This window comes from Phalaenopsis equestris, unplaced genomic scaffold, assembly GCF_001263595.1.
Source record: "Phalaenopsis equestris unplaced genomic scaffold, ASM126359v1 Scaffold000422, whole genome shotgun sequence".
NCBI lineage: Eukaryota > Viridiplantae > Streptophyta > Magnoliopsida > Asparagales > Orchidaceae > Phalaenopsis > Phalaenopsis equestris.
The window spans coordinates 996726-1010045 of NW_018164863.1; the positions used below are offsets into that span (position 1 = coordinate 996726).

General features: G+C 37.7%; 1 protein-coding gene and 1 pseudogene across 1 annotated transcript in view; one reads left to right on the forward strand and one right to left on the reverse strand.

Moving 5' to 3' along the window:
• The first annotated feature begins 901 nt into the window (after positions 1 to 901).
• LOC110027301 (transcription factor Pur-alpha 1-like) overlaps positions 902 to 13320 on the forward strand; it is a 21541-nt gene continuing 9122 nt past the window's right edge. Inside the window, exons 1-2 of the mRNA XM_020728665.1 lie at positions 902 to 1608; positions 1683 to 1730. Of these exons, the coding sequence (XP_020584324.1) occupies positions 1354 to 1608; positions 1683 to 1730 (303 nt within the window). The 5' untranslated portion in view covers positions 902 to 1353. The remainder of the gene's footprint in view (positions 1609 to 1682; positions 1731 to 13320) is intronic.
• LOC110027330 lies at positions 4476 to 5047 on the reverse strand (annotated as a pseudogene).

Genomic DNA, 13320 nt, shown 5'->3' on the forward strand with positions numbered 1-13320 from the left:
AGAGCATCCTAGCCATCCATTGTAGGGAAGCAAACCCAACACAATAACCCGTCTTGCAGTGGAGCAAACCCAATGGAATAATTCAATTCCATAAAGTATTTCCGATTGTCTAATGAAGACCCAAAAACTTCTTACTAAAGATCAAAGAAAAGCTAATCAGGCTACCTTAGCCGACCGAGCTGACTCATTCTAGTGTCGAAAAAGTTTAGCCAATCAACTTGACAGACGACTGAATGACAATTTATTTCTAATGAAAAAAACCAAAATATCCCAATACATTTCCTCTCCAATTGAGGGTAACAATGTAATATTATCATTGTACCAAGCCATCTATAAATACGAAAACATCTAATGAAGAGACACATCTTAATTATACTTTATTCAAATTCACGACAATCTCAAATTCAACAAAACCACCCAAATCTCTCATATCACATCAAACATACCACTATTATAATTACTAAAAGATAAAAGATATCTTTCCATGCATAAATAAAAGGACATGCATGCAAAAACATTCAAGTGTTAGATATCTAAATACATAGGAGTTGAGTTATATGCATATAAATCTTCTTAAAATCTTTCCCATCAACATACCACTATTATAATTACTAAAAGATAAAAGACATCTTTCCATGCATAAATAAAGGGACATGCATGCAAAAACTTTCAAGTGTTAGATATCTAAATACGTAGGAGTTGAGTTATATGCATATAAATCTTCTAACATAAAACACATCATAATTTGAAAATTTAAAAGTGCATTGTTTCTTTTCATGTTCATATAAAATATAATGTATATAAAAATTGAACTTTAAATACATAATAATTGAACGGTTTGCAAGCAAAAATTTCAGGCACTGAAATAAATTTTTCACATCATCACCTAAGCTGTTGTCAGAGCTGTCAAATCCAGCACCATTTCTTCCGTGATTCCCCACGCGGGTTGGCCTCGTCCAGTAACAATTTCTACTTTTTACCGTCGGCCGCCGGCGTCATTAGCCGGTGAGTTGTAAATTCTACCCCAATCTAACTCCTCGTCGTGGTGTAAAAAGCTTCCTCCCGGCTTTTTCGGAAGAGGGAAACGGGTGAGAAGAGGTAGAAAGCGATAAATAGGGGGCGGATCGAGTGTGAACGATGGCTTCCGGTCAAACCTCATGGCTCCGACCCTCAATTCCCTGCTCACCCCTAAACTTAAGCCTAATCCTCTGTCGACCCCTATTCCCCGCCATGTGTCCAATTCCATACCTAATTAGCGTTTCCGCTAGGGTTCTTCTTTTTTCCTCTGCTGTGATTTACTCTGCTCTTTGTTTAGAATCCGGTTGAGGTGAGGAGACAGGGGAAGAGGAGAGGATGGAGGGGACAACGAGCGGAAGCGACGTGGAGTTGATGTGTAAGACGCTGCAGTTCGAGCACAAGCTCTTCTATTTTGATCTGAAGGAGAATCCGCGCGGCCGCTATCTTAAGATCTCTGAGAAGACCTCTGCGACGAGATCCACAATCATCGTTCCCGTCAACGGCATCGTCTGGTTTCTTGATCTATTTAACTATTATGTCAATACGGACGAGCGCGATGCCTTCAGCAAGGAGCTTAAGCTTGACGCAAAAGTGAGCGTTCCCAGTTAATTCCGTCTGCGGGCACAGGATTATCTGATTTTGTTTTGTGATTTCCCTGTGTTTAGGTGTTTTACTTCGACGTTGGTGAAAATAAGAGGGGCCGTTTTTTGAAGGTACCAGGTTTTTTCATTCTATCTTATTCATTTTTTTTTGTTTTTTGGGTCAAATTTCCATTTTTTTTTTGTTGGATTTATATTATTGATTCTTATTTGTTTTTTTTTTTGTTTAAATTTTTCAGTACTTTGGGGAATTGATCAGATGTTCATGCTTTGGCATTTGTTTTAAAAGGCTTATAGGAATGGCTTTGTCTTTTAGCTCTGAATTTGACCCTTAAACTTCTTTAATGGTTAGTTGATGAAGGTGGATAGGATGGCGTTTGAAAATTTATATATCACTTGAACAATAATAAGAAGAGGCCTTTTGTTGTTTATTTTGTAGTGTACCCAATTGACTTCGATGGTGCGAGTTATTGTCTTTTCTTTTTCTTTTTTGTTATTTTGGTTGCTGAAATTGTCTCAAGGAGAAAAGGATCATTTCGATACAAATGTTGATTTATATCCTTGGTTATAAAGTTTACTCGCTTGTTTCAGTGGGAAAAGATTATCATTGTTTTATTCAACAGATTAATGTTTATGTTAATGATAAGGAGGCTCTCACTCAATCGCTAAAAAATTGCTGCTTTGAGCATATTTATTCCGAAAATGGTCTTTCACACTATGGGCTCCGAAAATTCACGATCGCTCCTCATAAAAACTCCCTGCATTTGTTTTATTTTTTGTTTTGAGAGAGCTTTGGAGGGTCAAATTTTTAGAAGAAATATTGGATTGTAGATAAGACACTAGCTAGATATTTCGCCCTTATTTTGCGAGATCTTTTTTGATCTGGGGTTTCAGGTTTCCCGTAGGCGCAAGCCTTTATATTTAATTATCTTTCTCAATAGCGAGAGCACTTTTGATTAAAGCTAATCATTAAGAATTGAATTTTCAGCGTACAATAGCAGTAAACTTAGAATTTACATTGTAGAATTCACCACTTGAAGCTTAAAATGGATGTGAGGGATGAAGACAAAACCTGATCATGATCCTATGGTTCCGTCATCTTGGGCCATCATAATTCCTAATCTATTTAGTCAAAGGAGGTAGTCGACTCATCTTAATAGAAAAGTTCTTGTCAGTAGCCATTGGCTATGTTGTTTAAGAGATTCTTGTAGATCTGGGATGGATGTTTGTCAAATGGGATAAATTTAAGTCGACTTTAGCTAATAGAATAGTTTGTGTCAATCAATTGTATCCTTATGATTTACAACTCAAAATATAGAAAGCTATTGGGGAACATATGGGCTGCGGCTGTGACCGTATTATAATAGTGTCATTCAGTGAAACCCACTGGGGCAGAGGACTCTGGTTGTAATCGCTACTTTGTGGTGTTATTTTACAGCAAAACCATCCGTACAAAAGAGTCGTGTCATATCCTTACTGCATGTACTTATTTTGATTGTGAATATATTTATACGTTTGATATGACATTCACTCTTTGTAAGCAGAAGTCAATCAGAAGTTTATCATCTTCGAAAAAATATTGCGGAGGGTGAATGAAATTTTGCTTTTAGCTTTTAGTGATTGATTTTTGTGTACATGCTAGTTGGTTATTATGAAAAACTTAATTTTAAAAGATTGACTCCTCCGGTTGAAATCTTCGATCAACAAGACTATCATCGGGGACTTGAGCATTTTAAAATTTTTATATTTGAAGAGGGGATATTTAATTTTGTCAGTTTAGACTTTTAAGGTGTAAATTCTGTCGACTCCTATCCTTACAAGGAGTAGGGTCAGACTAGTTTGGTGATTTGAACTTATAAATTCTTATTTTAGGATTTAAACATTTATTAAATTTACTAAACTCGTCAATTTTAGTTCTTACGAGAAGGAGGATTAGACTAGTGGGGTGAAACTTTTAACCCTGTCCTATAAACGAGACAAAGTGATTAGCCCGCGCAACATTCTCAAACCTTATATTTGAACATTCTATACTTTGGTTGGAGCAAATACGGGCATTTATATTTCATATATTTGAATAACTTAAAGAGTTTGGAAACTTTGTAGGCTTGTGCAACCTTTAAACTATAATTATGATTTACAATTTAGATTAAGAGATTTTTGAAATCATGTATTTGATTTTAATCTACATGAATCTCTTAAGGCATACACAATTTAAGAGAGTTCAAACTAAGTTTCAAAATATTTTCATATATTCCAAATCATTGAATTGGACTTAAGAGTAATATGAAGCTTATATAGGCTTTAAAGATTTAACCATTTTGAAACTATAAGCTTTTATTTGAAAATTATCACATGCAATGTTATATTTCCTGGCTTTAAGAGAGACGGCATTCGGTTTGCTAGCAGACATGTTACGAATCCGACGACGGTTAATTTTAAATTTTGGGAAATATACATATTGGAATTATCATCCACCCTCAATTATGATATTTCATAGTTAAGCCAAGTTCAAACCCAAATTTATAGAATTTGACATTCGATTTTAATTTAGGTTTAGCCCCTTAAGGTTAGCCTCAAATAAGGTTTAGCTCCCCAATTCTTTCACGTTTTAGTCATATGAAAATTTAAAGAGTTTAAACTTTCAAAATCATTTGCAAGTCTTCACAATCCAATTTCAAATATTATTATTTTTATTCTTGTTTAAAAACTTAAATAATTTATTTTTTAGCCATTTTTAAAACTTTACAAAGTCAAAATCTTAAATTATTTTGCAAGTCCAGGATCACCAGAAATTTCGGCAGCCTCCCGGCGTCATCCTCAGTTAGGGGGCTGCATTGGGGAGCCTACTTGCCCAACTACCTATAAGACACGCTGGTCGGTGTCCTGAGACACTGTGACCAGAAAAGATCTTCTAATCCATCGGTCTATAAGATGCATGTGGGTCTTCACTTTTTCTGCATTTTCGTCCAGAAAAGATCTTCTAATCCACCGGTCTATAAGACACATGTGGTTCTTAACTTTTTCAGCCTTAATGACATCAAGACTCAGCTTAGTGAGATCAATAGCTTGCAATTCAACCCGGATACCATCCAATTCTTTCTTAAACCTATCCTTTGAACTTGCATAAATCATCTTGCTCCTCACTATAGATGTGTCGGGCGACCATGCTATATAGAAGATTTTACTATTCTGTCAGTTCTTTTCAGTCACAAAGTCAAAGTCATGGATTGCATATCTTCATTCATGAGCAGAAAGGCTAGCAATGAAATCCTCGTAGGTTAGAGCAGGCTCACTCACTTTCTCAACAATGACTTGCTTCAGCTTCTCCTTAATCTTATAAATTATGAATCGGCGGATTCTCTTTGCCTTCAATTCAAGGAATTTAAGCTTACATCGTCATGCATAGCCATTCCTGATGCCACATGGGCCATTTTGCGGATCAATAGCCGAATGGGGGCAGAGATAGATCGGGGGATAGAATTTAGGGCTCCGTGGTTCCATCAGTGAGAGGAAGAAACTCGCGCCTCTTGCATTAATAAGAGAAGCTTTGGAAGCATAGCGGCGATTATAAATACTCGAAGGGGAGACATGCCTTTCCCCCCATGTCACATTCCTTTTGTCCTCCGAATCAGCCTTATCTCCTGCAAGCGTAGCTACCATGCTTTTGGATTTTCTTGTTTCTGTAGCTCTTGCACCCACTTCTTTGCTTTTTCAAATGAATCCTTGCTTGTGATATAGTAGACGATGATGGCCATCGCGGCTCTTCCGGTGTGTACATGAGTGTGAGAATGTGATACCTTTCCTGCCCTGCGGTTTCCCAAATCTCAAACTTCATCGTAGAGTCATTAAAAGCAATGTCTGTGAAAAGAATGCCTCTCCGATCATTGGTTCTTGGAATTCGAAAAATTGCCTTCTGACGAAACGCAGCTCGAGGCTGGATTTTCTGGCTCCCATGTCTCCAAGTAAGACAAGCTTGGTGTTGATGTTGTTGTTGTCGGTGATGGCCATGGTCAGGAGGAAAGAAACAAAAAGAGCTACCAATTTTCCACTGGTGTGAGACGAAGTGGCCGGAGGAAGATAGGGACAAGCGGCACTTTGCAAGCGATTCAAGCCGTTGGAGAGGAGAAATCAAGTGGACCGGTTTTGCGTTCGGGTTTTACGAACATGTGAGGGATCCGACTCTTGTTTGCGGGCTAGGGAAGAGAGGGTGTCGATCACGACAGAGAGGATCCCACATTTAGGGTAAGCAAGGAGAGAAGGGCACGACTATGATTCGTGCAGAACTAAGAGGGGGTTGCGGCTTCGTGCCAGCTCGACTTTTTGCGTAGGAAATTGTTCAAATCTGGTTTACTGCAGGGATGCCGTTCTTCAAAAGGGGGCTTCCTCTTGTGCGATTTGGCGCATCAAGAGGTGAAATGTAGGAGAGAAGAAGCAGAGCCTCTTATTGGTTTTTGAGAACCGCCCCGTCCCCCCCCAATTCCTTTGTGCTTTTAATTTATTTTTTTATTTTGAGACGGGAATTGGTGTGATTTTGCGGGAACAGTTACACTAGGCTTGAAATTTAACTTAATATTAATTAAGTTAATTAAATATGATTAAATTATTTACAATTTTAATTCTAATTTTTTTGACGTAAACTCACATGATCAACTAAAAATATGATTTTAGATGTTGGCACTTCACTCTAATGGCTTAGATAGTGCTTGAGCAACATTGTTCAAATTAAATTAGATCGAGACATCCTCTTTATGATACCCCATTAATAAACTAAATAATGAATTACACCTAAAATATATAATATAAAGCCTTCACTTTATAACTTTTTTCCTTTTCTTTTCCTTTGATTTTCTTTTTCTTTTTTCTCCAAGAGTTGCTATATCTGGTTAACAACTTTTTCTAAATCATTTTTCATAATGAAGGTGAGTGTTTTCTTAAACAAGAAATTTTGAAAATGATAGTTTAATTTCCTCCCTTTCGGTAGTATTCTAAAGAGCAAAAACTTAAGTTAATACACAATTGGTTACTATGAAAAAGAAGAAAGTTTAAGAACATGTTTTATCTCGGTCCAGAGGTGATGTGTATTCTCTTTTATCCATCTCCCACTCTCTCCTACATCGATCTCCTTCATCCTCGCCGTTGTCCCTCTTGTTGCTGCCCTGAAAAGCAACCCAGCTGCAGATTTTCCTCAGCCTCGACCCAAACTTCCCAACCAATTCACTCATTCTTCTTTGCGGTCGTCACCAAGAACCTTTACCGCTATTGTTCCTACTATTAGCTTGAAAACAACTACCTCAATGTTTTTTGCAGGGACCCTTCTGAAACTGAACAAAGGCATTGAACCTGCAAGCTATCTTTTGGGCAATCATTAGTGGAACAGAAGTTGACCATGGATAACATAATACCTCATTTCTAATGCAAAGAGATTTTAGTGTTGGCTAACAATACTAGCACTTAGATGATTTCAAGTTTTATGTGATAGTTAGAGGGCGATGATTTGTTTGTGTGTGGAAGAGCGAACCCAGATAGTTAGCTAGAATAACAAGATGAAGGGCAATGACATGTTTGTGTCGAAGAGCGACCCAATATAAGGAACAAGAGCATGATCAATTCATAACTTAGCGAAGGCCTCCTTTCCCCCACCCTTTTTTTCTCTCTTTTGTGGTGTTGGCTAAGGCTCATATAATTGGTATTTCTCTTACCTTCTAAGTCACACACACAGACACAACCTACCAGGCCATGATACACTTACTAGAATTTGATCCCACGAAGCAATTTCCATCCATATGGAGAATTGCTTATTTCAATGCATAATCGCCAAACAAAGCTTCACTACTATTAGCTTTGAAATATTTTAATGGATCCCATCGGTTGGGTTAGCAAAAACACATTTTCTTCTAATACCATAATATGTTCCTATGTAAAGCTCATTAGTACTATTTTCATGAAGTGTGATAGAAAGCATTGTATAATGAAATCCTAAAATTTTCTTGATCAATATTAGGGTTTTTCATATACTTAACAATTGTTCCTATTTTTAGTATGTGTGTGTCTATATATATATATATATATATAAACTAAAAAGACCTTCCCAACTATCCAGCTGATGAATTGCTCAGCTGGAGAATTGATGAATTGCCTAGCTATCTAATTACCCAGTTGTTGAACTGCTCATCCGCCAAATTATTAAATTTCCTATCTACCTAATTACCCAGTTGCTGAGTTGCTTCGCTGCTGAATTGCTGAATTGCCCATCTACCAAATTGCTGAACTGCCCAGCTACCAAATTGCTGAACTGCCCACTTGTCAAAGTGGTTGAACTGCTTAGCAGAAAAATTAGTTGAATTGCCTAGCTGGAGAACTGTTTCAACTGCATGGCAGGAGAATTGATTGAACTGCCTTGCTTGAGAATTGGTTAAACTCCTTTGACAGAAGAATTACTTGAACTGCCTAGCAAGAGAACTGGTTGAATTATCTAGCTAGAGAATTGGTCAAATTGACAAACTGGCAAGTTTAGGGCATGACATAAAGGTGTCAAACATGACATAAAACAACATGACATGATATAAAATTGTCGGAGATGACATAAAACTACTGTAAACGATATAAAATTACTGGATATGGATCAACATTATGTACTTTTAATTTTTTATAACATGAAATAAGAACATCTAAGGGCTTATAAATAGCGGCAAGTGTTAAAAACAGATGGGGGGATGAGTGATGGCAGGGCTCTCTCTTTCCAACAGACTCCTCTCTCTCTCTTTCTCTCTATTTTGCTCAATGTTAGTAGGATTTGGGCATAGCCCATGGACATTACGGACCCTACGTCCTAAAAGGTTTTAACAATATATATACATCGGGGCTCTCATTCCTTGAACAAACTGATTTTTTTGAGCCGTTGATCTAGTTTTAATATTTCGATTGGGCTGGCTTTTTTGCTAGAGGATCCCTTTTAGGGCTACAATCAATTTGAGTTTTAAATGTTTATAAGAATTTTTGGGACACTCGTAAGGTGTCGTTTGGGGTAGCGGTTTGGGTCAAGCTATTGGCAGTAAAAACTTTCCCAAGCTCTACATATGAACTTCGTTTGAGGTGTCTGGTTCATATCCTTAATAACCAATGATTGCCTTAGGTAGCTGGCATTTGAAGTTAAGTAGGTGATGCATCCATGTACGAATCTTTGAAAAACATAATCATGATTGGACTTTCTTACGCAATATTTACTTGGTTTGAAAATTATAGGTGGATTCTTATCGAACTTGGCTCCCAATCTTGTGGGCTCTCATAGGACGCCCTCTGGCATAGTGGTTCTAGCCAAGCCTGTTGCAATAACAGCCTCATCAGGCTCTAGTTATGAACTTCTTGAAAGGATATGCTTTAGTTTGAAACATTGACTAGCTTGCATAACATGTTAAACAAAGAACACGACTATGTTCGACATGCTTTGGCTCATTTTTAAGATATATTCTTGATGATTAAAGATCGTTGTCAAACATGCCTTGCATTCTTGGCAAATAACCTCCGAGGGAATCATCATCCCAACATCTCAATATGATCTTACCCCATCATTACTTCCTCAAAATAATGATTTAAGTTGGATCCTCCTTGATTATAATCATGCTTTTGACGTTAACATGAACCTTCTCTTGGTGTTGCTATTATGTTTGAGCTTTCCATCTCTTAAATATTGTACTTTGATAAAGGATTGTTGATCCTTATATAGGGACTCATATGGGCTTGCTTGTCTACTCATTGTTTTATTTGACAAAGAGGTACCAAGTACCCCAATTTTTATCAAACTGTTGCGGATTGCATACCATTTTTTTGGTTAGTATTATTTTGTTGGTTCAAGTTTCTCCATTTCAAAAGCAGCCTGCACACAATTCAGTTAAAAGAACAATGTTACATACCGCTAGAGGGCTTCTTTCTCTTTTAATAGAGTTTTTGATGCTCAAGTTAGTTATCGACTTTATATTCCATGCCAAATTACTTTGGGCATACTCTCAGGATTCCTTTTGATTCCCCATTATCCTTGGAAATGATAAAATGCATCGAAGTTTCAATTAATTAAAAGCTTAAACTTGGAGGTAGATGATAAGATGGTTGTTATGCATGTAGCATCAACTTGATGGAACAGAAGCTAACCAGGGATATCATGTTACCTTACTTTTTCCTGCAAAAGGATAATGCTTTTGATGAAATTGTCACGCCTTTAATGGTTAGAGATAACTAGCCATGTAATGCACTTAACCCTTAACCTAATGAAGGCATCTTCCTTGTTACTTTTTTTTCACCTTTCATATTGTCATCTATGTCTTATATAGTCGAGAATTTTATTCCTGTTCTAGTCATTTTCACTTTCAACTCAAACCAGAGGTGTTAAAATGGTTTGTTGTTTGCAAATAATAGGTATTGGATTTGACAATTATTAATTTTTAAGTAAACATGCTAACATAGACCAATTTTTTTAGCTCATTTACTAAACAATCTGAATAGAGCTTGTTTGCTTGTGTTCAATTTGATGATACTCTCTATATAAAAATATTACATTTATAAACTGAAATGATGTTGCACTATTAGAAATCACAAAATTGTTTCATGCAAATTGAACCTTCATTTGAAAACATTGATTTATTTGATGATTAACAGCTATACTTCTTGTTTATGTGTGAATCGATAATAAAAAATCTGGCCATGGGCGAGATTTCTCAGCTCATTAGCAAATTAGAACTTTCTTGTGCTTGGCTTGATAGTTAACAAAGTGAGCCAAATAAAGCCCCAACTTGCTCATATTTGGCTCATTTACACTCTAGATTAAAGCTCCTCGTGCTCGAACTTCTACTCTAACTTGTTGCAAATCCTTTTCACAATTTTCATCTAGCTCATGGAAAACGATTTGTTATAAAGCTTAATCACCATCCAAAATTTCACTGCCATTCTCTTTGAACAAATTTTCACGGTTTCACTAAATTAAGTCAATAATAACCATTTCAATTCAAACCCCAACTTGAGCGGCTATGCAATGTGTTACGAGGGTGCCTAGCCTAAGGGCAAATTTGTCTTTAGTAGGCTTAAGGGCAATTTAGTCTTGTATTATTATTATTATTGTTGGGTATAAATAGATTTGTTATGTCTAGGGTTAGGCTTTATGCATGTGATTGAGTTGTGAGTCTTAGGATTTGGTTTTGATGTTTGGGAGAATTCCTACCTTTCGAATTGTAGGAATTGGGAGAGATTGTCTACCTCTTGAATTGTAGGCGCTTATCTTTTGTATTTGTGTGAGTTGTTGGGATTATTAAAATAAAATTTGTGTTTGGCCTAATTTTCTGTGGAAAAACGTGTTGATTTTGACAACAAATCGCAATAAATTAGTATCAAAACTCAAGATTTCGGGAATTAGATCAGAGAAGAAGAGAGAATCGATCTCGCTGCTTGCCTGTGAGAATTCCAGCCTACCAAGCCAAAGTCAACATCTTCATGTAAGGGATTGCGGCTTACCGAGACTCGTGAATTCTCTTCCTCTTGTGTCATCAACCGATACATTCGCGATCAGAGCTACCCGTGAAGACATCTACGTGGAAGCGACCCATGATTCCCATCTTTCTCTGCCTCCTGCGCTGAATTCGCTTCAGCGATTGGGAAGCGACCTATGGAGATGCGAAACTCCTGCTCCGTCCCAAAATAGGCAGCTATTTCAGTGCAAGGAAGGCAGCGACAGGATCACGTCTTCTAAAACTCGCGTCTTTTCTCCTCGTTTTGCTCCGTCCTTAAAATCTAGCTAAGGTTGCTGCTCCTTCGCAACACAACCGCGATCATTGCATGGTGGGAAGGCAACGACGGGCTCACAACTACGCAATGACGTGGTTGTGACTTATAGAAGAAGGCAACAACAGGTTGAAAACATTTCGTCGGCACACACTACAGTAAATGAACCCTACGATACAGTTGCAATCAGAACGGGTCAGGGAAGGTCACGATGAAATCTTTTCAGGGTTTGACAAAAGGTTTGCAGATTTCAGCTTACTTTCATCTTCGACTCATTGAACTGTGTGGAATAGACTTGATCAAATCAAAACTAGTGGGGAAGGCCGCGACGGAATCGGGTGTACCCTAATTGTTATATTAGAAGTCAGCGACTGGACATGAAATCAAGCGATCCCTAAAGACGGGAGATAATGACAACTAAGAAAATAGATGATTTGGATAAGAAATTAGAGGAAGAGATCAGTCAAATCAGATCGGGGATGGAAAAAAAGTTTGCCGCCATAGAAGATAGGTTTTGGGAGAGATGTTCTACCTCTGGAATGGTAGGAATTGGGAGAGATTGCCTACCTCTTGAATTTTAGGTGCTTATCTTTTGTATTTGTGTGAGTTGTTGGGATTATTGAAATAAAATTTATGTTTACCCTGTTTTTTTGTAGAAAGATGTTATGATTTTGACGACGAATCATAACACAATGCTCACATTAACTATTGCCATGAAGCATGACAGGAAGTAGAGCGTATTGAGACATCAAAACTTCATTTGATTACGGTAAGAGTTTTTCATGAATCCGACAATGTTGTAGTTATTATAGGTTTAGTTTTTTTATTCTTAAATGAATTGGTGATAACAAAACATAGAAGATGCATCAAATATTTTTTTGTATGTTGGTGAAATGATTAACTGAAGTGGAAACTGACCAAGTTGGTGGAATAACTAATTAATTGATGTTCTCTAATGCAAATGACCAATTGAGCTGGAAACTGACCCTGTTGATGGATTGTATAATAAAGTGGACGTTCTAGTATGCTGCTTAACTTAGGAGCAGCAACGGATTTAGGGGGGGTATTCTTTTCTTGTCTGCGCAGCTAGTCCTGGAAGTTTGTCTTTCCGCCAGACTTTCTGAATTTGCCTTCCCAGATGCGTCGGACCCACTATTTCTGCATGGCAGTACTCTGCTTTTGCTTGGTGGTATCTGTCAAATCAGTGTTGTCAAGGCATGCAATGTTGTCGGTCCACTTCATGTTTTACAAAGGTGAGCCTTTTTGCCGTGATGGAGTTGTTGGGACAGTCTTCGCCACCACCAGTTCGATGGCAGCACATCATTGTCACCGAAAAGATACATGAGCTGGGTTGGGGGAGGGTGAAGTCAATGGTGAGCCGAGGGTTCTAAATCAAGGATTCCGATGTCGGAGCTGGAAAAGAGGCCGCTGCTGTCTCCAATTGGATGATTCATGATAGAAGCACCGCAGCGTCATAAGAATTGGGAGCTGGAATTGGAAACGTGGAGACGGGGAAGCCTTGTGCTATGAGCGGAAGAGCTGATTTTTGTGGTAGGAAGCCAATCATGGCCCATACAGAGAAGATATGAAAAATTGCGGTCATCAAACTTGGGGCATTTCAATAATTGAATAATATATTACTATTTAATCTGTAATTGAATAAGTTTTTGTTAATTAAATTTTATTTAAATAATATATTATATATGATACGAGTTATCTTCGAACATAATATCAAATATCTAACAAGTTCTTATTGTAAAACAAAAGGGTCTGTTTGTGAATATAACTGTTTGGCGCAGCTGCAGATTCTGCCATTTTCCCATTTGTCCAGCGCCGGCTGCGCTGCCCCAGGAAGCAGCTGTGGGGAAGCAGCTGCGGGGAAGTTGTCTGTTTGGCGCAGCTGCGGGAAAAATGTTGGAGGACAGCTGTTTCATGTAAA